This window comes from Emys orbicularis, chromosome 9 (genome assembly GCF_028017835.1).
Source record: "Emys orbicularis isolate rEmyOrb1 chromosome 9, rEmyOrb1.hap1, whole genome shotgun sequence".
Taxonomy (NCBI): domain Eukaryota; kingdom Metazoa; phylum Chordata; order Testudines; family Emydidae; genus Emys; species Emys orbicularis.
The window spans coordinates 14458618-14482373 of NC_088691.1; the positions used below are offsets into that span (position 1 = coordinate 14458618).

General features: G+C 42.4%; 1 protein-coding gene across 2 annotated transcripts in view; it reads left to right on the forward strand.

Annotated features, from left to right (window-relative positions):
* The first annotated feature begins 1087 nt into the window (after nucleotides 1–1087).
* The window catches only part of GRIA3 (glutamate ionotropic receptor AMPA type subunit 3), a 213718-nt gene continuing 191049 nt past the window's right edge, over nucleotides 1088–23756 (forward strand). For both annotated transcript variants that reach the window (XM_065410618.1, XM_065410619.1), the window contains exons 1-2: nucleotides 1088–1178; nucleotides 2233–2391. In XM_065410618.1, coding sequence (XP_065266690.1) covers nucleotides 1088–1178; nucleotides 2233–2391 — 250 coding nt within the window. The remainder of the gene's footprint in view (nucleotides 1179–2232; nucleotides 2392–23756) is intronic.

Here is a 23756-nt window from a genome sequence, read left to right on the forward strand (position 1 = left end):
CCTCCACTCCTGCCTCCCTCCCCCACCAGTAGCTGGAGTTTCCCCTTTGGCAACCCTCTCCTTTTATTTCCCCTTCCTGGTGGGGCCCCACTCAACACCCTTTAAACCCAGGTGGGTGCCCCACTCAGACACGCTCCCATGGGGGTGGGCAGAGGCATGGTTCCTGGTGGCTCCCTGCTTCTCTCCCTTTCCCCCAAATCCTAGGGAATGTCCCTCCCCCCCGTATCTGGTGGATCCCGGAACACCCCGCAGCCCCTCCCTCCCCACATCCGCTCCTACCCCTGAAGGGTCTCCTTTTTCTCCTCCCCCTTCAATCGTACTGGGTCTTCTTTAACCTCCACCACCCCCCAACCCCTGCTGTCTTCTCCTCCCCGTCCCTCCTATTCCCCGCACCCATTGTTCAGTCCCCGGGCAGGGAGCGTTCCACACCAGCACCAGCTGCTGTTGCTCCCTGATTAGGTCAACCAGCCTCTCTCTCCTTTTCCAGTCCCCCTTTTCTCCCTTCATCCTTCCTTCCTCTCTCTCTCTTTCCTGCCCCTCTTTCTCCCCTCCCACGCTCCCCCTCCCCTCGCCTGCCAGACACACACACACACACACACACACGGGCAATGCAGCTTTAAAGGCTGGTCCACGTGAGGCTGGTGTGTGTCTATTGATTGCATCTCGGGGCTGCAGCTGAGGCGGCCGAGCGCCAGCGCTGGGGGCTGCAGTTTGCGGGGAGGACTGAAGGATGTGCGGCTTGAATTCAACGTCAGATCAAGTTTGATCAATAACCCCATCCCGGCCCAATTGGAGGAGCCTCTCTGACGGGGAGGGGGGCGATCGTTTTCTCGTCTCTACCCACCATCTTTGGGGGGAAGTCCCCGCTTTTTGGGGGGGGGGGTCTGCGCGTGTGGCTAGGGACAGGGGAGCAAGCCAGCCTCGCAGTCCAGGAGCCCTTCCCGGTTGGAGTGAAGAGACAGAAGAGAGGGCTTGCAACCTCCGCCGCCTCCTCACCAGCATTATTCTGATTTCTTGCCTCTCCCGTTGCGCCCATGCCCGTTCTGTCAGTTTCGTTTTAGGAATTGAATTGCAGGGGCTGGAGAAAATGGGGCAACCCGTGCCTCAGACTCTCCTGCTTTTGGTGGCGGGTCTTTTGGGGGAGTCTTTGGGAGGATTTCCCAACACCATCAGCATAGGTAAGTAAGCACCATCTTTTCGGAAATGGAACTTGAGCTGAGCCGAGTTATTTCATCTCCTTTGCATTTTAATCTGCAAGTCTCTTACCTCGAGGCATTAAACCTAGATATAGCCCTCCTCCCCCGGGGGGAGGGGAAAGGCAGGGGTCTGGTTAAAGCAAGGCAGCTGTTTGTATGAAATGGGGGGGGGGTGCATTGCTCTCCTAGATCCCTGGTGGTCTTCGGAAGAGAGGGACTTTCTCTGGGGATGGAGGTGGGAGATTGCATTATCCTTTCCATTGGGCACATTCCTGGAAGTCACCAGCGTGGTTTCTTCTGAAATTGTAAAAACCTCCCAGGATCAAACTTGCCTTGTTTTCAATAAACAGCAGTGTGGAAGGACTTCCGTGCCATTTCCAGAGGGTTTTGTGCGCCCTAGGCTGGCACCGTGCGTGGGAGAGCAGGGCAGTGCAACAGAATCACTCAAATAATCAATCTCCTGCCTGCCTGGCTTCTAATGGCACAAAGAGGGGAGCTTTATGAACCTAGTTTTCGTTATTATTTAGCTGTAGGAAAAAGTTCCCTGCCTATGGGCTTTGGGGGTTAAGAGACTCCAAGCCATGCTGAATGACTCTGTATTTGTTCACCTCAGTACCCAAAGGGAGATTTGACCTATGTTCATATGAAATCATGCCCTAAAGCAGCACACTGTACATGGGAAAAGCAGGGAGGGGGCATGCCCACATTTAGTCCCTCAAATCCACATTTGGGGACCTAAACAAAAGTGGCCTGATTTTCAAAGGTGCTGCTGAACACCTGCAGCTCCCATTGATTTCAGTGGGAGTTTGGGGTGCTTCTTTATTTACATGCCTGTATATGGCTTTAGGAGCCTGGCTTTAGGCACCCAGGACTGACAATTTTGGAGTACGTATTTAATATATGCACTATATGCATATCTCTAGCTTCATGTCTTCACTGCTGCTATATATAGCCTGTAAATATAGCTTATTGTACCTGATATTCCTAAGGAATCCTTTTCAAATCTTTGTCCTTTGATTTTTTTTTTTCACCATAGGTGGACTTTTCATGAGAAATACTGTTCAAGAGCATAGTGCATTTCGATTTGCTGTGCAGTTATACAACACAAACCAAAATATCACAGAAAAGCCCTTCCATTTGAACTATCATGTAGACCATTTGGACTCCTCCAACAGTTTTTCCGTGACTAACGCTTGTAAGTATCTACGTGTTTTTCTGTAATTTAGTGTGCTGGTATCCCTGTTTGCATTTTTTTTTTTAATTCTCCCTCATATAGTGGAGCTCTAATTAATATTTCATGTACTCTAGTGCAACAAATGTGGTACTGACAAATGGTTTAATGGGTTTGCAGCATTGCATGGTTGAATAATATCTTAGGGAAAGTTTGATCACCACTTCTCTTCACCCCTTAAAAATGTAAATGTTTTTTTTATTGTTTTCAGAGATGCAATAGACTTATTTATAAAGCCAAGATTTATAGTCTTAGTTTAGCAAATCCCTGCTGATGATACATATCACTTGGGCTGTAGCCCACGAAAGCTTATGCTCTAATAAATTTGTTAGTCTCTAAGGTGCCACAAGTACTCCTGTTCTTATCACTTTATTGTTAAGCATAATTGCATAATTTGACAAGTAACACCATGTAGGAATAAAACATGGAAAATGCTGTTTTCAAGTGACCTTGAGGGGACAAAGCTAGATGGGCTTACTGGCCTCCTTCTGTCCTAAAATATCTCCCCCCCGGAGAAAGTCCTGATCAAAACCAATGAGATTGCAAACTGATGAATGCTGTTAGAGCTGAGGGGAGTGGGAAAGGGAAGAGAAAACTTAGCATTTTGAAAAACAGTTCTGCACATGCAGTAGTTCCATATAATTTGATTCTCCAGTAGCAATCAATGCAAACTAGAGGTTGGAGGGGAGTGTCTGTGTGTTTAGAAACATCCCTGCCTGAAAGTTTGGTGTGTGTTTTGCGTTTAGCAAGACTTGTTAAATTACCCATAATAGTGGTAATATCTGAATGAAGTTGTTATACAGTTTTGAACACTGGGAAAGTTTTCTGAAAAGAAAGCATTGTACTAATACACAGTACTACATTGTTATTTGTAGGTTTAAGACCTCATATCTTGAACTGCTAATTTAGAGAGCATTTAATGTGTTTGTTTTGTGATATGATCGTTTTTGTACAGTTCCTCTCTAGATCTTTATAATTTAAATACATATTTTGTTAGAAAGGCTGGATGACCAGATAATTAAGCTTCCTCTGGATTTGAAATATTTGGCCAGAAACTTGAGTTAGAAAGTATACTGTAAAGAAATTTCTGTGAAATATGTGGATTGCTATTCTAATACATACCCCATGTGCTTCCTTCCTAATAGTACAGAGTTAGCCTTTTTTAAGGGGTTTGGGATTAGGATTTACAAATCTAAGATACCCAATTATAATATTTGGCAATGTGTTAAAAAGGCACAAAAAAGTATGTCTGTTCTTTGCATCTTATTTTACTAATCCTATCCTGCCTCAACAGCTTTTACAACAAACATCTGGCTGTTAATCCTTAATCAGTGTAATCCCTTCAAGAGGCTGTATCTCAAATATAGTTTCCTAAATATCAATTATATGGATTAAAACTAAATACATTAAACAGCAAGGCTGATTAATAATTAAATTGGATTTTTTTAAAAACTTCTATAAGTTCCTCTTCACAGATGCCACTAAGATAAGTGGGCCGTGCTCCCTTGGTCAATGGACAGTTTATTATTTAGTCAGTGCATTGCTAATCTTCCCACAGCTAACCATGTTTGAGGGTTGCTTAGCATGTGAAAATTATGGTAATTTAGCAATTTTATGAGTTGGTTTTCTGTAGCAAACTGAAAATGGTGCTGCATCTTCTAGGGAACATATTATCGTGTAGTGAAATTTGGAAAAAGTTAAATCCCTGGAAGCACCTTAGTACAGGGAATATCAACTTCGACAGTGTACTGAACAATAACATTTAAGAGTAAATAAATAGAAGAGAGGAAATGAAAAGGTGACCTTGGGTCTGTCTATGCCACTGACCTCATATACTGGTAGAAGAAGAATATTTACAATCCTACCTTCTGAACACTGAAGGTCCTTGCAGTTACAAATAAATAACTAGAAGGGCTGTCATTCTTCTCAGCTCTGCAAGCAATTATCTTTGAAAGTCGGAATGCTCATACATACCAATGCACTAGGATGAACTAATGGCTCTTCACACTACATGGCTCACATGTAAAACTGTCTGGCCTAAGTATCCCCAATCAGATTGTTGTTCTCTAATGGAGTAGTAGGTAATTTCAGGGGGCAGTGTATTAGTGAAGGAACGTTCCTCTCTCAACATTTTTACTCCTCTTGAAAATGAGAATAAATTGTCTCAAGTGCTGTCACACAACCTTTTTATCGATATCTGCAATTGGCAGGGATCCACATTCGAGAAACCTGCAGTGACTCCACTGATTCCCATCGCCAGTAAGAATCACTGTGACTGACTTTGTGAGGGGCTGCTGGAAAGGAATTGAGGGGGAAATCAGTGACTGTCCCATATGTAGTCCAAGCATACTGTGGGTTTTAGTCAATATCCATAAACCATCAAATGCTGTAACCTGCTGTTTTGAATTGGAAGTATTTGCAGGTAGGGGTGTGTGAGTGAGAGAGTGAATCAAGGGGGCATCCTACTCAGAAAAATGTTTTGATAAGACTGTACATCCCACTTGGTGCAGTCTAGTGCATTCTAGAAGAAGAAAGAAAAGTCTCTTATAAATATCTTTACAAGACAGAGATAAAAAGCCATCTCTGCTAGGGGTGATTTAGCAATATCCCAAGGGGGCGGGGGGGGGGGGAATTCCTTCAGGGGCAAGAAAACCCCTGCCCCAAACTCCCTCTAATCCCCCTTTTCAATTAAAATACTGCATAATCTGGTTTTCTTATATAGTCTCTGTACACCCTGCTTCCATTCTCAGTACTGAGCAGATATATCTACAGTAGCTGTCCATCCATCTGTTTATTTAGACTTATGATATCTGCAGAGAGAGAGAGAAAACACTCAACTAAGAATTCAATTTTTCCCTGAAAAAACTGAATTAAAGTTTATTGGTGAAGTTTTGCTGATTTATTACATATTTTAAAATATGCACTCATCCATCTGCAGAGAAAATACCAGTGGAAAAGGTAACTCAAGCTGTATATAAATAAAAAGCAAGTAAAACACAGACATTAGATCTTTTCTTCAAAATTTCTCACATAGGGAGTGAGTTGTCTTTGTCAAAATAATTTGAATGTAACAGCTGAAATGTATAACTTCATCACTGAAGCATGTTTCAGATTTATATTATAACCTCTGATGGAGTGTTAGCATTAATGTTGAATTATGTTTAAGGTTCTGTAGATCATATTCCCTAGAAATAACCCGCCTATGTCTTTCTGCTCTGCACTTGTAGTGCACTACAATACATTGCTCTAGCCTCTGCAGTGTCAGCTCATTAGCACACAGATCTCATATTCCCTCTCTGCACTGTCATTGCAAAAATTGCTGTTGTACACCTTTACAGCCAACAAATGTGCTCTTGGATTACATACCGTTTGCAAGAAGTATTTAGAAAAGTAAATCCAACCTTAAGGTTATTCACTGTGGAATTTTGCTAGGGAAAGCATTACCTCTAATAAAAATCTGTTGATCATGTAATGGTGATGGTGGGATATGTTAGGGGAGAAAAAGACTTTGACTGCAGAATTTAATTAATCTACACAAAGACTCCCTCTCCCAGCTAAATCCAACCCATGAGCTGCAAATTCCTGTCCCATCAATTTTTCTAACTCGTTTCTCATATATCTGCTAACCCACAAAGTTCCTTTTATATTATAACAAATTTTGATGTTTAGTGTCCTTTCCACAGGCATTTCTTCTTTAACTAACCAAAGGGAGAGAGTATAATTACCTAATTATCCTAATTTGCCAAGATCCATTGAACTATTTGTTTGGGTACTTCCTTGGGGAGTAACATTTGTAGCTTTATTTGAATATTGTTATTCGTTGTACTTACGTTCTTCATAATTAATCTTTAAAATTCAGTCTGACGGGATTTTAGAGAAGGAACACTTGCTTTTTTGTTGCTGCACTAACATTGTAGAAATAGATACCGCAAAGAATGTAACAGGAAACATTTCCTATTTAATTTTATTTATTCCAACATACACACACACACACACACACACACACACACACTTTCTTGTTAGCTGCTGCTCAGTATTTCTTTTTGCCAGTGGGCAGACAATTTGCTTTCCTCGCATCTGTGCTCTCTTTGGCCAGCTGGCAAAGGACACTGATGCTCAAAGTGGTCAGCTCCCTACTGCCAAAGACTTAAACGTGTCTCTGTAAAATTCTTGCAAACTTTGGGCCTGATACTGGGGGTTTAGCCTGAGCAAAGACTGCAGATTACATCTCTTACTATCCTGCGTGGGGAATGGAATGAGGGTTGTCTCAGTGTTAAATCCTTAACACAACACTTTAAAATGTGCTTTCAAAATAATTCTGTTCCTAACAGATTAGCAAATAGCTTTAATACTATGGATATTCCATAATTAGGAATCTTTTTATTTTGTGATCTGTTTAAAACAAAAAATCCCATGTTTATTCAATTGTTAAAAATTAAAAGAGCTGATGTTAAAATTTCTGTGTCTTTGGGCATGTGGGACGATAGCAAAAAGTTGTGTTTGCACTAAAAGTTGTAACCATTTAATGGAAGAGAGTTTGTGATTAACCTTATGGTGATTTTGTTGCCAGCAAAGAACTGTGATATTTTAAAATAAGATTCTATTTTAAAATTAAATTGAAAAACTTCAATGAAAAAGTTTCCTTCTCCCTTTTCAGATGTTATGATTTTATTCAGTTGATTTAGTACAGAAGGGAGGAAAAGTCCAATATCAATAAATACATATTGATAAAGCTCCATAAGTATGCACAATGCTTTACGAAGCAAGCAAAGAGGCAAACTTACAATCTAAGACACCACACACGGTCCCCCTAATCAGTTAATTTTCAACTGGAATTTGTACAGGTGTAGAAGTCTGCACATGCATTTCCTTTTATTGGACTGTGAACAAAGCCCCACATGAATGGTCTTTGTTACTCCAGTGGGAGTAGTCACATGAGACAGGGAGCTGTAGGGTCAAGCCAAATCTATGGCAATTTTGAAACAGTGGACAGCAGTTCATCTCTAAGAGACTATGGAGATACCCTGATTGGGAGATAAGCATTGGAGAGTTGGTGTGTTAAAACAGATTTGTAAAGGGTAGAGCACTTGGGATTTGATCCAATAAACATTGAAATCAGTGTTTTTTTCCACTGAGTTCATCAGACATTGGATTAGGCCCTTAGTAACTGGGAAGTGGAGGCTATGCCAAGTGTTGGGTTGTCATGAAAGAAGATGAGAAAGCAAGAGTGGGAGAAAGTGCTAATTTTTATGTGTAACTTTAATGAGTCGAGTCCTTGTCTTATGTTATCAATGTATCCGAATGATTTATTTTGAAGTTGCAATGTTTTTGTTTTATACTTAGTTCAGTTGAAAGTCAAACAGACCAATATCTTTGAAAAGTATTTCTGGTGCATTTAACATAAGTTATTTTGGCTTCATATTTAGATATTTATGCTATAGTTTAGACTATATGTCTTAGTGAAACTTTACATGACAATGTGCTAAAGCAGTCTCCAATTTTCAAGCACCAGGGGGATTTTTTTTCTCTTCCCTATGTGTACATGATTTATATGTACCCATCAGGGGGCTTAAGATGTCCCTAAATGTCATGCAGAAATGCTGGGTACTGAACATTATTCCTGTTTGTCTTCAAAATGTTAATGCATCTTTGCCTCATGATGTAGAAATCTAGAACTTAAACTATGAATTTTCCCTTCCACCTTTTAATTTAGTTTATTTAACAATGTATACATTCAAAGAACATGTTGTTAGGAAGGCTGAAAGCACTATAATAATGTATGTTACAGGGATCGCAAACTGGCAGTCCATGTTCTGGAGTTTCTATAGTTTCTAGGAATCTGTCCTACGCCAACAAAGTTGTGGGTGGAACATGTATCGTTATGTGCTTGTAGATGACATTTTCAAAGAAAGTCTGTGCCTTATTGGTTAATCTCTCAGAAATTAGTCATTAAGGGTGAAACTACCCCCCTTTCCTCCCCACACAAAGCTAGACTGAACAGGGAAATTGGCTTTTAATGTTGAAAGGAAGCGCATGTGTGCGTGGGGGTGGCGGGGAAGAGAAAGAGAGACGGTTATGTCAATGAATCCATCCTCAGCTCAGTCTGGGGACAGGGCAGCCCCTTGATGGCTGCTTCTGCAGCCTGTTTACTGAAATGCAGCCACAGTCTCTCTCCCCCTTACTCTGGGTTCCCAGCCATTGGCTCCTCATAACCCTCTTCTTCAACCCTTAACATTTCCTTCCTTGCTAGCATAGTCAGAGCCAGTGCATAGCCCACCATCCCCAGCATGCAGAAGGTGCAGGGGCCCCCATGTGCAAGTTCTCTTACACAGGGGCACCCTGTTGCAAAGGACCTTGCACAGGCACTTGAGCAAAGAGTGAATTTCACTTTTAATGTCGGATAATAGCCCGTGTGAACAGCCTCTTGCTAGAGTGGAGTGACCTCTCTGATCACTGGTAGTTAATTACTTTGCAGGAATATTTGAACATGTAGATATGCTGAAAGGTGTCTTTATTTATATATATACACAGTTTAGTCACTTTCACTTGTACATCATGGGGTTACCTCTGGAGCATCTCGTATTATAATCAGAATTTGCTTGGGTGCAGTAGAACCTACCCACATGAATTCCAAATGAGAATTTTTAAAAATGTAGAGCTGTATTGTAGCTCTACCCGCTCTCAACCCCCTTTTTGTCATGGAAAAAGAATTACATAAAAAAATTGAACCTAGTTAATACATGAAATGTGTGTCCATTCTATGCAGCGCTGTCTGAACATGTATACATGACCTTCTTTCGTTGTGTTCAGTCCGATATTTTCTATCTTTACTTGAGAAATTGTTTTAGTTAATAATTTCATTATCAGTAACTTTTCATACATGAGCATCAAGTGTATGGCTTAAAAAGCAGAACTTCTGTACAGGTATGGTATGGCTCGGCGGCACCACCGAGGTGGCATTTGACATGGGGACTCATGGGTTTTAGGCTTGGCTCTTGCACTGACTCACGGTGTGACTTTGGGTAAGTCAGTTAGGCACTCAGAGCCTCCATTTTGCCATCTCTAAGATAAGAATAATCAGATTTCCCTACATCAAATAGATATTACAAGGCTGAAGCAATGTCTGATTGTAAAGTACTTTGAAAGCATTGGGTAAAAGTACATTTTACATCTTAATCAGCAGCCCAACCTCGCCCAACCCCCATCCTCAAGTTTGACAAAATAAAATGAATGTTGTGCTTATTAATGTTGTGTCCTCTCCAGAAGAATATGTCCACTGCCTTCTGACAGCCCCAGAACACATGTTCTAGCTGTACAGCAGGCCACCTGTCACTGCAGAAAGCCACAAAGGAAAAATACCCAGTTCCACACCTGGGCTTTGCAAAAGCTCTTCCCGCATGCTACAGCTCCGTATTCCAGGTCTGGTCCACATTACTACAGCACTTGCATAGGCTATGAGAGGAGGTGGGAGGAGATCTGTGCTCCATATAGGGGGCAGTGACACTGCACCCTTTGGGCGGCATTTAGTGTAGACACACATAGTCCCCCCAGCACAGGTAAAAATAGCAGTGTAGATGGTGAGGCCTGGCTTAGCCAATAGAGTAAAGCAGCCTGAAGAGTGTGGGTAGTTACTCAAGTACATTACCATGCACAACGTTTTACTTGCCCAAGCTGTGCGCCCCTCCCCGCCTCCCCCCCCATCTGCACTGCTGTTTTTAGCACATAGTGTTCCACTGCCTCCCTGCTGCTGGAGCCTTCCCCTGCTGCAGGAAAGACTCCAGCAGCAGGGAAAGCCTCTTGCTTTGCCTTTCTCTGCTGCCTCCACCTGTCAGATACTTCCCTCACCACAGTAAAAGGCTCCAGCAATGGACTGCTGCTGAAGTCATTTCCCACTGACCCCCTCTGCCAGAACTTTTCACTGATACCTGTAGCTACACACTGCAGCGTGGGCATGATGTGCTTCTCAGCATGGTGTGTAGCTATGCATCCACTACAGTCCACCACCAGTGGGATAGTGTAGACATATCCTCCCACCACTCATGGAAGTATGGCTAAATTTCTCCACTGGAGAGATGGTTGGCCGCTGGCTTCCCCTGTTCTGCTCTGTTGATGGTGCTATGGGCTCACCCCCATCAGAATCCCACAGCTGCTGGTTTTGGCAGGACACCTGGTACAGCAAATATTGGGGCTTCTTGCCTCCTTTCATTTCCTTGGCTGACTTCTATTTGGCAGATGTCAGCCAGAGGAAAGTACTATGGCTCTCGTGTCTGAACACTAGTGATGCTTTGGGACACCCCCTGACGTTGCACAGAGTTTGCAACACAATCCCAGGCGAGAAGGCAGCCTGGGGTTGCTGTCAAGTATCAGAGGGGTAGCCGTGTTAGTCTGAATCTGTAAAAAGCAACAGAGGGTCCTGTGGCACCTTTAAGACTAACAGAAGTATTGGGAGCATAAGCTTTCGTGCGTAAGAACCTCACTTCTTCAGATGCAAGTAATGGAAATCTCCAGAGGCAGGTATAAATCAGTGTGGAGATAACGAGGTTAGTTCAATCAGGGTGGGTGAGGTGCTCTGCTAGCAGTAGAGGTGTGAACACCAAGGGAGGAGAAACTGCTTCTGTAGTTGGATAGCCATTCACAGTCTTTGTTTAATCCTGATCTGATGGTGTCAAATTTGCAAATGAACTGGAGCTCAGCAGTTTCTCTTTGGAGTCTGGTCCTGAAGTTTTTTTGCTGTAAGATGGCTACCTTAACATCTGCTATTGTGTGGCCAGGGAGGTTAAAGTGTTCTCCTACAGGTTTTTGTATATTGCCATTCCTGATATCTGACTTGTGTCCATTTATCCTCTTGCGTAGTGACTGTCCAGTTTGGCCAATGTACATAGCAGAGGGGCATTGCTGGCACATGATGGCATATATAACATTGGTGGACGTGCAGGTGAATGAGCCGGTGATGTTGTAGCTGATCTGGTTAGGTCCTGTGACATCTTCATCATCTGGACCCATGGGAAGGAGACCCTGGAAGAATTCCACCATGATTTCAACAGCTTCCACCCCACCATCAACCTCAGCCTGGACCAATCTACACGGGAGGTCCACTTCCTGGACACCACAGTACAAATAAGCAATGGCCACGTTAACACCACCCTATACCGAAAACCCACCGACCGCTATGCCTACCTTCATGCCTCCAGCTTCCACCCCGGACACACCACACGATCCATCGTCTATAGCCAAGCACTGAGGTACAACCGCATCTGCTCCAACCCCTCAGACAGAGACCAACACCTGCAAGATCTTCACCAAGCATTCTCAAAACTACGATACCCACACAAGGAAATAAAGGAACAAATCAACAGAGCCAGACGTGTACCCAGAAGCCTCCTGCTACAAGACAGGCCCAAAAAAGAAACCAACAGAACTCCACTGGCCATCACCTACAGCCCTCAGCTTAAACCTCTCCAATGCATCATCAATGATCTACAACCCATCCTGGACAATGACCCCTCACTTTCACAGACCTTGGGAGGCAGGCCAGTCCTCGCCCACAGACAACCCGCCAACCTTAAGCATATTCTCACCAGCAACCACGCACCCCACCATAACAACTCTAACTCAGGAACCAACCCATGCAACAAACCTCGATGCCAACTCTGCCCACATATCTACACCAGCAGCACTATCACAGGACCTAACCAGATCAGCTATAACATCACCGGCTCATTCACCTGCACGTCCACCAATGTTATATATGCCATCATGTGCCAGCAATGCCCCTCTGCTATGTACATTGGCCAAACTGGACAGTCCCTACGCAAGAGGATAAATGGACACAAGTCAGATATCAGGAATGGCAATATACAAAAACCTGTAGGAGAACACTTTAACCTCCCTGGCCACACAATAGCAGATGTTAAGGTAGCCATCTTACAGCAAAAAAACTTCAGGACCAGACTCCAAAGAGAAACTGCTGAGCTCCAGTTCATTTGCAAATTTGACACCATCAGATCAGGATTAAACAAAGACTGTGAATGGCTATCCAACTACAGAAGCAGTTTCTCCTCCCTTGGTGTTCACACCTCTACTGCTAGCAGAGCACCTCACCCACCCTGATTGAACTAACCTCGTTATCTCCACACTGATTTATACCTGCCTCTGGAGATTTCCATTACTTGCATCTGAAGAAGTGAGGTTCTTACCCACGAAAGCTTATGCTCCCAATACTTCTGTTAGTCTTAAAGGTGCCACAGGACCCTCTGTTGCTTTTTGGGGTTGCTGTGTAATTCTAGTGTCTACCTCTGGGGGAAATGACCCTCAAAATAGGGTGTAGAGCAGGGGTTGGCAACCTTTCAGAAGTCTTCATTTATTCACTCTAATTTAAGGTTTCGCGTGCCAGTAATACATTTTAACATTTTTTAGAAGGTCTCTTTCTATAAGTCTATTATATATAACTAAACTATTGTTGTATGTAAAGTAAATAAGGTTTTTAAAATGTTTAAGAAGCTTCATTTAAAATTAAATTAAAATGCAGAGCCCCCTGGACCAGTGGCCAGGACCCGGGCAGCGTGAGTGCCACTGAAAATCAGCTCGTGTGCCGCCTTCGGCACCTGTGCCATAGGTTGCCTACCCCTGGAGTAGAGCCTCTGCCAGCTACGAGCCACAGCAGCTAAATTGAGGTGTTGTGAGCCACTAGTGGTCATGGTCAATTGCACCTTTTGCCCTAACAGAAGGCTGCTAAGCTGAACTGCAAGCTTCTTTTGAGGAGTAATAACTGGAAAGTCAAGATGTAGGAAAGTTCCCAAATGTATTTGTAACGCCAACAGCCCCGGTTGTCGTCAGGCAGGATTGAACCTGGGACCTCTGGAGCTTAGTGCATGAGCCTCTACTGTCAGAGTGTCTCTCTCTTTCCCCCCCCGCCTGCCACTAGGTGGGACAGAACACCACACCCCAGAGGTGTGTGGGTTACATATTCTTCAATGCTGCTGTCGGTAATGTCAGTGGCACAACTCTCAGTGATGAAGCATTAGCCCAATGAAAATAATACTGGTCAACCAATGCTGAAAAATTGAAATGAAAATCAAGCTCCCAATCCTGAAAGGCTTCAACGTTGACGTCAGTAGTGAAGCCAAGAAGGGAGTTGATGGCACTCAGCGACTTGCAGGACCGGTGCTTTTTAATTTGTATTTTTATGCTGAGGCTAATAGTTTGTCAAATGAGTAACCAAGTGAGTGTGAAGAATTTCACAGTGGCAGCATCATGGCATGGCTCTTTGTCTGTCTTTGTAACCGTGATACGGATTCCAGTGTTCCATTTTTTAAGAAGGTTTTTTTTTTTTCCAGCTGGCGAACTTTCCCTGGGCTGCCTACACCATGACAGTTTGTGAAATTAGTTTTCATAAATATGCGGGACATTATTTTTTCTGAGACTTCACAATTGATGTCTCTAAGTTCAAATTCTAATGAGGCACAGTGGTCTTAGAGCTCAGGTTCATATGCATTTGTTGTCTTCCAACAGTTAGACAAAAGCTATTCGGCTGCATTCCTCTGTTTGTGAACTACCAATCTGAGATCCAGTTTTGCACTGAACCTGGACTAACTGAAACTGATATGGAGCGGAGGCTTAGAGATTCTAAATTGCCTTATAAGTTTAATATACTTTGATATGGGTTTTTCTTTTCATTAAAGTGTTTTAGCCCCAATCTTGCAAGCAAAGCATCGATGTCAGAATGTGTTTTGCCTGGGTAAAAGATGCAGGATTGGGTCCTAAACATAATTCCTTCTTTCTTTTTTAAGTCCATTCTAAAGATGTTTCTATATGTTGCTTATTATTTGTAGCAAGCCTAAGAGTGTGTGATGGGGTGTGTACCCCACACAGGCCCTGAATGGGTTAATGTGAGCCGAGGTGGCCAGTTAACATACCTGGCAGTACTAATGAGAGAGAGAGAGAGGTTTAATTGATAATGAAGCCCGGCTAGGGAAAGGCTGGGTGGTAATTATAGAGCCAGGAAATTTGCAGCTAAAAGGGGCTGCAGGGAGAGAGTCTGCAGTCACTCTCTGGGCAATAAAAGAAGTAGGAAGCCACCCCGTGAGTCTGCAATGAGTCTGAGGGAGTAGACCTTGGTTGCCAGCCACAGGGTCCCTAGGCTGGAACCCAGAGTAGAGGATGGGCTTGGGTGTTCCCTATCAGCCTCTAGGAAGGTGGCATAAAGCCCCCTGATGTAAGGGGATAAAGACATTCAAAGCCTTAAGCCAAGGGGGTGCATGGACCATGGGGCCCGGAACTGGGGTCGAAGACCATGGGGCCCAGAGTTGGGGTTGCAAGGGCATTGGACTGTTATTTGTGGAACGTTGTTACCCCAGAAGGGAAGGACTATATAGTGATCTGGCCAGAGGGCCAAGTCACGACGAGGGCGTATCCCGATGCATGAAGAGAGCAAGAGGGGTCACAGCATGAGTAACCAACAGAAGGGGGCGCCAGCCACGAGGGGGCTCTCTTGCAGTAAGCGAACCTCTTTGCAAAATGTAGCAGGTGTTTTAGCCAAATATAAATGAATGAATGATCCCTACCCTGATGAGCAATGAAATAATGTCACAGGGAGAAAATGGACATGACAGACCTATTCCAGCTACCCCTGTTTTCTTCTGGTTCCTTCCCTTCAAGCATGCCAGTGGTAAGCTCCTAACCATTAACAGATACAGATCATGATAATCCTAATATGTATTGACTTGACTGTTTTAGATGGCTGTGGCCTTATCCTTCACAGCAACATTACTTCAGCAGAGTAATTCATACCCTACAATGGGAGAACAGGGCCCTGAACTTCATGTAGCCTGACTCTACAGAGACATGTGGTTGGTAATGATTCACAGTGGATGGCAGACATAAGACGACTTGCAAGGTTTTGGAAAAAGCTCTGTACTTTTCACTAGTGTGCATGTGTATTTCTGTATTTTTTAAATTAAAAAGCACATCTGCCCACACAATCTTCTGTAGACATTTACAGCCACCAAAATAGGATATATTATTTATTAACAGGCTTCCTGTGAAAACCATTCTCATCCCAGAAAATCGCTCCACCCACCTCCTACTGTCACACCACCTCAGGCTCAGGCCTGAAGAGATAGATGGGCTTCACTTTGTCAACAAACTCGGGCTTTGTTGGGCAAATGGGAAGGGAGTGAATTCCAGAGCCCAAGGGCTCTCTGCCAAGAACACCCTGCTTCCAGGCTCCAGCTGTACAAATCTGGGAACTGCCTTCAAGCATGTCACAGCTGATCTTTGCCATTGCAATGGCCCATGAGGAGAAAGGCAATCCTTTACATAGCTACTTCCCAAATCATATAGAGTTTAATACATCAAAGGCAACATTTTGAACGGTACACTGAAGCAAGCCAAGTAGTCTTTGAAAAGCCGGTGTAATGTGCTCTCTGTCATATGGATCGTGCCAAATACACTGTCACTGCCAAAAGAGGAAAGACTGCATAATTTTACTGCAGCTAGAACATACCTGCAAAGCAGCATGGGTAAAGTTTTTAAAAAAACATTGTTTTAAGGTTGTTTTATTTGCTTTCTGTTGTTTAGATTGTTCTCTCTTTGGGACAGGGACCAGTCTTTTCTGTGAGGAGCCTAGCATACGTACTCAATAGCAGGCGTAATAATGTTCTGTTAAAAAATTGATATTCATGTCCATCAGGTATGCCTCACTGCCTAGTGCACTATCCTGCTACGTAACACAAGATGATGCAATGATGATGGTGCAATGATGCAAACCAACTTATTCAAGATGATTGATGGGATCTAAATGTCTTTGTACTTCACTGCTCCACTTTTGGAAAACATTGGTCTATCCAGATCTTATAAGAAAAGCATTGGCCATCGAGATATCATAGAAACATAGGACCTGAATATACTGGGCCTGATTCTGATCTCATTTACACCAGTGTAAATCTGGTGTAACTCCATTGAAGTCAACATATAAACTGGTATAAATCCAGTGTGAGCTCAGAATTACCCTGATTTAATGTAACACTTACTTGTCTTTTGGAACTTCACAAAATGTTCTAGTTCTGTAGTGAGGAGTGTCTCTTTATAAACAATACCAGGTATCTCAGAAGTATATGTAATAGACAGTGTAGTACAGAACCTGACAAGGAAAAAAAATCATCTTGAAACAAAATAAAGTACCTCAGATGCAAGATGCTGACTTTGCTTTTAGCCAGATTCATGTATGCAGTCTCCATGTCCGTTTTCCATTTCCCTTCTCTTCCAGTCATGTTACTACTTTTTCCAGTCAGCTATATCCCTTTCCCCACTTTTATTTTCTATCTCCATTTCCATTGATGGATTTTGCAACCCTTCCTTAATAACTAGAGAGGATGGGTGCAACCCTGGCTCCAGTGAAATCAATGGGAGTTTTGCCATTTACTTCGGTGGGAGTCAAGATTTTACCCATTGTGTCACTTACTTGCCGGGGTAAAGTGATGTTGGTATTTAAGAAGATGGCACTTTTCCTTCAGAGTCTGTATAGAGCCAATACAAGAGTGGACCCTGCCTTGCCAAATGTGCTGCCCTTTGGGTGAAACACAAAGCTGGCACTTGACCAGTTGTGATCCGTAAACATCCCATGGTATTTTTCGTGAGTAGTGGAGCTAACCATGGCATCCTGGTCAAATTCTAATTTGGAAAACTGCCCCTTGACATTTCATTAGATACGTGATTCTATACTTCCTGTCTTAAACTCATGTTGCTCTGCTTTGCTAACAGCTGCTGTTTCACACTAGCAGTGTCTGCATTTCAGTGATGAGTGAAATATGTACACTGTGGGGCCCAATCTTGATGTTTAAAATGTGTTTTGTCTGAGAAAGGACTGAAAGATCAGCCCCGTAGATTGTATGCCAGTTAGTTAACTTACAAAAACAACAGGTTGAGATCTTTGTTATTAAAAAAAAAAATAATTATTATCCATTGTAAATTGTTCTTAATACAGATTTACTAAATTCCCAAAGTGCAGGCTTTGCTGGAAAATGTTTTACACTTTCCCAGTTGTGTCTCCAGATTCCCCGTGTTAATGAGAATTGTTTTATTCATTGATTCTAGAGTCTTTTACTCTGGTATGGGGTGTCTTGTCCAGTATCTTCACTTGAACACAGCCTTCTGGACAAGGTTGCAAACTTCATTCATTTTGATTCCTCCTTTTTACTGTGTGGTGTTTATTTGTATCTTGGATGCTGAGGTGAGTTGGTGGATGGTGTTTGATCCTCTCTTCAGATATATATCAGAATATTACAGTAAATTAACATATGGTTTTCTTTAAGGTGTGAAAATTCTTTGGGCAGTTAAAAATATTTTATGTATTTTATTGATTGATCATTAATTGACCTTTCATGTAAAATCTGGAGCTAATCCTTTCCGGTTCTCAGAAACATGGTTGGACTATGAAATATATATTATTAGTGAATTTAGCATTTGTAAAAAGTGTCTGACTGATAGTCCTGGAGACAAGAGTCCTCTTCCTGAAAACAGGTACAGGAAAGGCAGTAGCAGTATAAGCTTCCCCAATGCTGTCCTGGCAGTCTCAGTCCTGGATGAAAGATGCTATAGAAGTGTAAAGTATTATTATCAAAACTATTGGATAATCAGGATTCTCTGTGGCTTTGTTCTGCCTATAGTTCATTCTCTGCTGTGAGAGCCAACAAAGGGGTCAATTAGAGCCCATTGTAGGGGTGTGGTTTTTGTCACAATGGACTGTTTTTCTTTAAGAAATGCTCATTTCAGCACCCACCAAATGAACTGTTGGTTACTACCAATCTGCACTGCTTTCTAACTGGTTACCTAGAGTTGAAAAGCTTTTATGTTCCTCATTGCCAATTCCTTGAGTCATCCAGTGCCACAATTTGGTTTTTTTTGTGGTTCTGTTCAATTAGTTTGAAACTAATCAATGGAGGAATAAGCAATGTTGTGGTGTAATGATTACAGTGGCTGTTGTACAGGGGGATAATCCTCAATTTAGTGCTGGCTAGGAAAAAGAGCAGTAATATTTAAACAAATATAAAACCATAAAAATCGGCACGCTTGTAGAATATACTAATTCTCAAGGATTTAGGGTCTCCCTGTGAATTTCCTGCAGATACTGCAGCCTTTAAAAGTTTAATCAAAGCTTTCATTTTAAAACAGTTGTAGTCTTTCTGATAACCTTCACCAGGCAATCTTTGCAATCTGAGTCCCCAGTGACACTGAGGCAATAACACCAGGAGGGGTGTGCATTTCCTCTATTCATTCATTTTGGAGAGTTTGTTTTTCCTTAAAGCCTAATTATGATCACTTAGGAGTTAACATTATTAACCTTTTCACTATTGATCATGACGTCAGAGACAGCCAGCTGATGTGCTTTTCTGTTGTGGGCGGAAGCGCTCATTGTGGTTGGACATATTCTGTACAGGTAAGGCTGGACATTTTGATGATGCTGGTAGTGAAACATCGCTTGATTGCCAGCATCTGAATACTTGAACATTAGCAACAGTATTAAAAAGTGAAGGTATCAATGATAATTATTTATAGTGTTGTCAGCTAATGTGTTAAATTCCTATGGTGCGACTTATGGAATTCTGTGGCTTTCCTATCAAACTTGACGAGCAGCATAGAAGGCTGTTCAGTGTAATAATAAAGATTTATATCATAACTGCCTGCAGTAAAATTTGCTCAGAGGCCCCAGGAATCTGTTGCAAGGTTCATTGTATAGATTTTCTGTTGAGTGCTGCATTTGTGGTGACAAGGACCTTGGCTCCTTTGCCCTGGGCATCTACAGGGGGAAAAGGCTGCTGCAATCCTGTGCTGCAGTCCTCTGCAGTGATGTCTCATGGCAGCAAAAGTCTCTCCTAGAAGCAATGAGCTCCTTGGAACAGCTCTGATCGCTTTTCTGTTCCTTGGGGATCCCACACCAGGGCTGGTGGGATTTCCCCCCCCCCTCCCAAACTCCATTAAAAAACATCCATGGGTGGGGGAAATGAGAGAAAATCTGATCATATATTTTTCTGCAGGGGAAGAAAGCATTTTTGGAAATCCTGGATCATAGCAAGCCACAGATCCCAAGTCTCATGGATTTGGGGCAGTTTTCTATGGGATGTGGAGCTAGGCAGTTGAATTGCCATAGAGCTGTTTTTGTTTTGTTTTGTTCTGTCAGCTCTCTGCAACCCAGTTCTGCTGCCTTGCTGTCAGTGGACAGGAGCATACAGAACTTTCACAAATAGAGCTATTCCACTTCAGAGGGATTGTGAGCATTGCCTTTGTTTCATGTCTGCCTGGGTTCACCTCCAACCCATCAACCTGCATTGCAATCTGATTCTCCAATTTGAACAAACCCAAAAGCTTAAAGAGAAACTCCATCTGAAGCTGCCAGATTTAACATTTAAATAGTTCAGAATGTAAATTTTGGTGCAAACCCATAAATTATCCAGGTTTTCAGTTATCCCACGCCCACTCAGTCACTACATGAAGCTTTCAGTTAATTTGACTTTTGAGTCTATTGCCAAACCCTGAGACCATGTGATCTTTTTTCCCCATAGGGTTGAAGTTTCCTTGAGAGGTTTCATCTCTATTACAGTACATGAAAGATCCCCCATATGTTTTAGAAATGATCATGTATTGAAATATAAGGGTCAGGTGAAGCCAAATTAAAAATAATTCTACAACAGTTCTGTAGATCCTTGGAACCCACCTTGCCTCCCAGTGATTTTTTTGCACCAAAATTAGATTTCTATTGTCCTTGATGATGAGCCCGACAAAAAACAACTACTAAGATTAACTTTATTTACACATAACCACGGAGGTCATTCCATCATCTCAAACTGTTTATTTTTGGACAGCCCAGTGAAACTGATGAAATTGCCAGTTGTCTGAAATGCTATTTCCAGTTGTTTGAATGAACTGTATTGATTAGTTACAGGACTATTCATCTCTCACTGGCACACATACAATACACGTATTATGAAAAGGTTGTGTCTCTGATGACAGCTGGGATATGAAGTGATACACTGAATTATACCTTCCTTGTATGCTATAACTACAGAGACTTCACCTTAATACTATTTTAGTGTAAGTTACATTTTAAAACATTTCATACTTGGAGTACAGTAAGTTACTTAAAGGAAAGTATAATGGGGTATTGCTAAAGTAGACTCAGGAGATTACTATAATGCCTTCAATAAAGTCAGCCAGTTAAGAAATTTTGCCTGAAATGACCTCATATGATAAAACCCCAATGAGTGCTAACTGGTATGAACGACTGTCTGCTCTACATGCTAAAGAAATTCACTTTTATTAAATTAGTAAAGGCTCCATTATAAGATAAAGACAGATAAGTGCCTTTCAGTCCAGGTTATAACCATCATGTGTGTTGAAAGAGAAAGAAAAGCAAGACGCAAAATCCACGTATAGTGCATATAATGGCAATCTTCTGGGTTTATAGCTCATATTTTCATCTTTCTGATTTTCAATATAAAATTACTATAGTTGTGTTTCTCTACAGTGACCCTAGAAAGTTTTCAATCCTTCATTCTGTCACTTAGTTAATGGTGTGTATCCCCATTGCTTGGGTTCTTCAGTCACCTACTTCTTTTGGTATTGAATTCACCAGAGAGATGCTCAGCAGATGGCTCTTTGGCTGCTGCTTCAGTACCCTTACTGCAGCAATCTGTTGTTCTAAATCAGAATGTTAACAAATACATAGAATGAGAAGCCAGTGTCTGACTTAAATGAGGTGTCCTTTCATTGATGCTATATATATGATTGATTCATATTTGTACTTATCTATGCTCATTAAATTAAAGAGTAAAATGTATATGTGCTTTGCTTTATAATTCCCGTTGTCTCCTATTAGGGTAATTAAAAACGTGGGTGGCCAAAAATAAATTAAAGTGCTCTAAGGGTTTCTTAGTTCTACCATTACTTACTAATGTAGATCTGGAGTAACTCCATTGACTACAATAATTACTCCAGATTTAAACTGGTGAAACTGAGAGCAGAATTTCATCGTATATGCTCTAGATCAGTGTTTCCCAAACTTGGGATGCCGCTTGTGTAGGGAAAGCCCCTTGCGGGCCGGGCCGGTTTGTTTACCTGCCGCGTCCGCAGGTCCGGCCGATCGCGGCTCCCACTGGCCGCGGTTCACGGCTCCAGGCCAATGGGAGCTGCTGGAAGCGGCGGCCAGTACATCCCTCAGCCTGCGCCCCTGAACAAGTGGCGTCCCAACTTTGGGAAACACTGCTCTAGATAAATGCCACCCACTTTCTTCAATGAGTGTGGGAGCTTGATGAGGCCAGCGGTGAAGGGGGAAAGTCCCAGCAGCAAAGGAGGGGACATTTGCCAAGGGACACAAGCAGCTCCTCCTCCCCCATGAGTCTCTGGCACCCATTGGCCAGCTGTGGGGGGCAGTGCAGACTGGCCAGCATTCCCCAGCTCCCAGGATTTAACCTGGAGTGAGAGCCTCTTTAGGCTCCATTCCTCCAGCCCCATCCTACCCACTAGGAATGGGAACCCAGCCTGACAAATGCTTTGGGTCTAGCTGATCACCCATTTGCGGGGTCAGGAAGGATTCCTCCCCCCGTGGGCCAATTGGCAGAGGACCAAGGAGTTTTTCTGCCTTCCTTGCAGCACCTTCAACCATAGTGGGATAAGTAGGTAGCCGCTTAGTGCTTAACTGAGATACTTGAGTTGAATTCTTAATTCGTCGCAACTTTTGGCCAGTTTCCAGTGCAGTTAAAAAGATCAAATGAGGGTCTCCAGAAGAAAAGACCTGGTATTTAGTGATGGGTCTTGGGCTTATGGCATATAGGGTCAGAGCTTGTAGCCTTTGCAGTCCGAGGTCAGACCTTGTGGCCCATGGTCCCCACCCTTCTGCACCCTCTGTCCCCCTCTCTGTCCTCCTCAGGGAGCCGAGTCCTGGTGGGAGGAGGGGGGGAGGGTGAGAGCCTGAATCGGTGATATGGTAAGGAACCAATTAAATGCCTGGTATAGGAGAGGATGGTTGATGGATGGGTAGCGCCCCTCCCCTGTGCTGCAATTTAATAAAAGTTGCAGCCTGCCACTTAGCTCCAGGCATGTGTGTGTCTTCATTCTGCTACCGTGTCCGCATCAATTAGCTTTTAACTTGTTGAGCACAATTTGAAGTGTATGTATAGTTAAAACTATTGACAACTGTCGTTGGTTTTATATAAATTTGCATAAGTCTACAACTCTAGCAAGTTTACTAAATAATTGCACTTCCGATTATGCAAAATATATAGGACCAGATTCTCAGCTAGTGTAAATCGGCCTAGGCATGCTGACTTCACTGAACCTTGGTTGGCTTACACCACCTGAAGGTCTTGCCCACAATTCTTAAAATGCTATTTTTGATCATTGTATTTATGCTGATGAAAATAATTGGCAATGCTGTAATATTTTTTTAAAGCAACTCGTCATTATGCACCTCCTTGTTTTTTAGTGATCAGAAGCTTAATTTCATTCACATCTTACATTGCCTCTCCATTGTCGTTTTTAAATATAATGTTTACAAATAACTCTTCCCCCCCCAGCACAAACTACCAATGACCTAAACTGAAAAAATATCTTTTATTTTTTTACAAATAATAGTTTAAAAATATATCATCAAAATGCAGATTGAGAGGTGTTTCCTTAACAGTACATTGTACCATTGTAAATATTCATTATAGCTTGAGATGGTGTATTCATTTAACTGGTAATTCAGATCATAGTGAGCTATTGCTCCTCAGTAGTTTACTAACATTCCAGACTTTTGCTTTCTTTTCCCTTGTACCAGTTCCTGGAATGAGTCTACTGTACCTTGAAAACTGCCATATTAATTGATAATATCTTTTTTGAGCAGATAATAGAATAACACTGTCAAGGGTCTATTCTCTTATCAGTACAGAATATTTACATGCCCAAACTCCATAAAAGCTATTGAAAGTTAGCTGAATAAATCTCATACATATCAGTTGGAGAATAGACCCCCCTCTATCTTGTTAGCATGGAGCCAGTGTGAGATGGATTCTTTTGATAATTTGTGCAATGATGCCGCACCTGACAAAATACAGCAGAAAAGGTGAAACAATAGATATTGTACTTGGCAAAATGTAGAGTCTGTCTTCAGCTGGGAAAGTCTCTGCTTAAATGTTATAGAAGCTTTTCCTGCTGAAATTATGCAGCAAAGCAGCAGAAACCAAACATTTGTGATGGGCAAATTTGCTCCCACTGTTCATGAACCAGCTACATTATAAATGCAAACAGTAGGTGCTCATCTTACTTCTAATTAAAACATGTGTGCACGCTTGGCT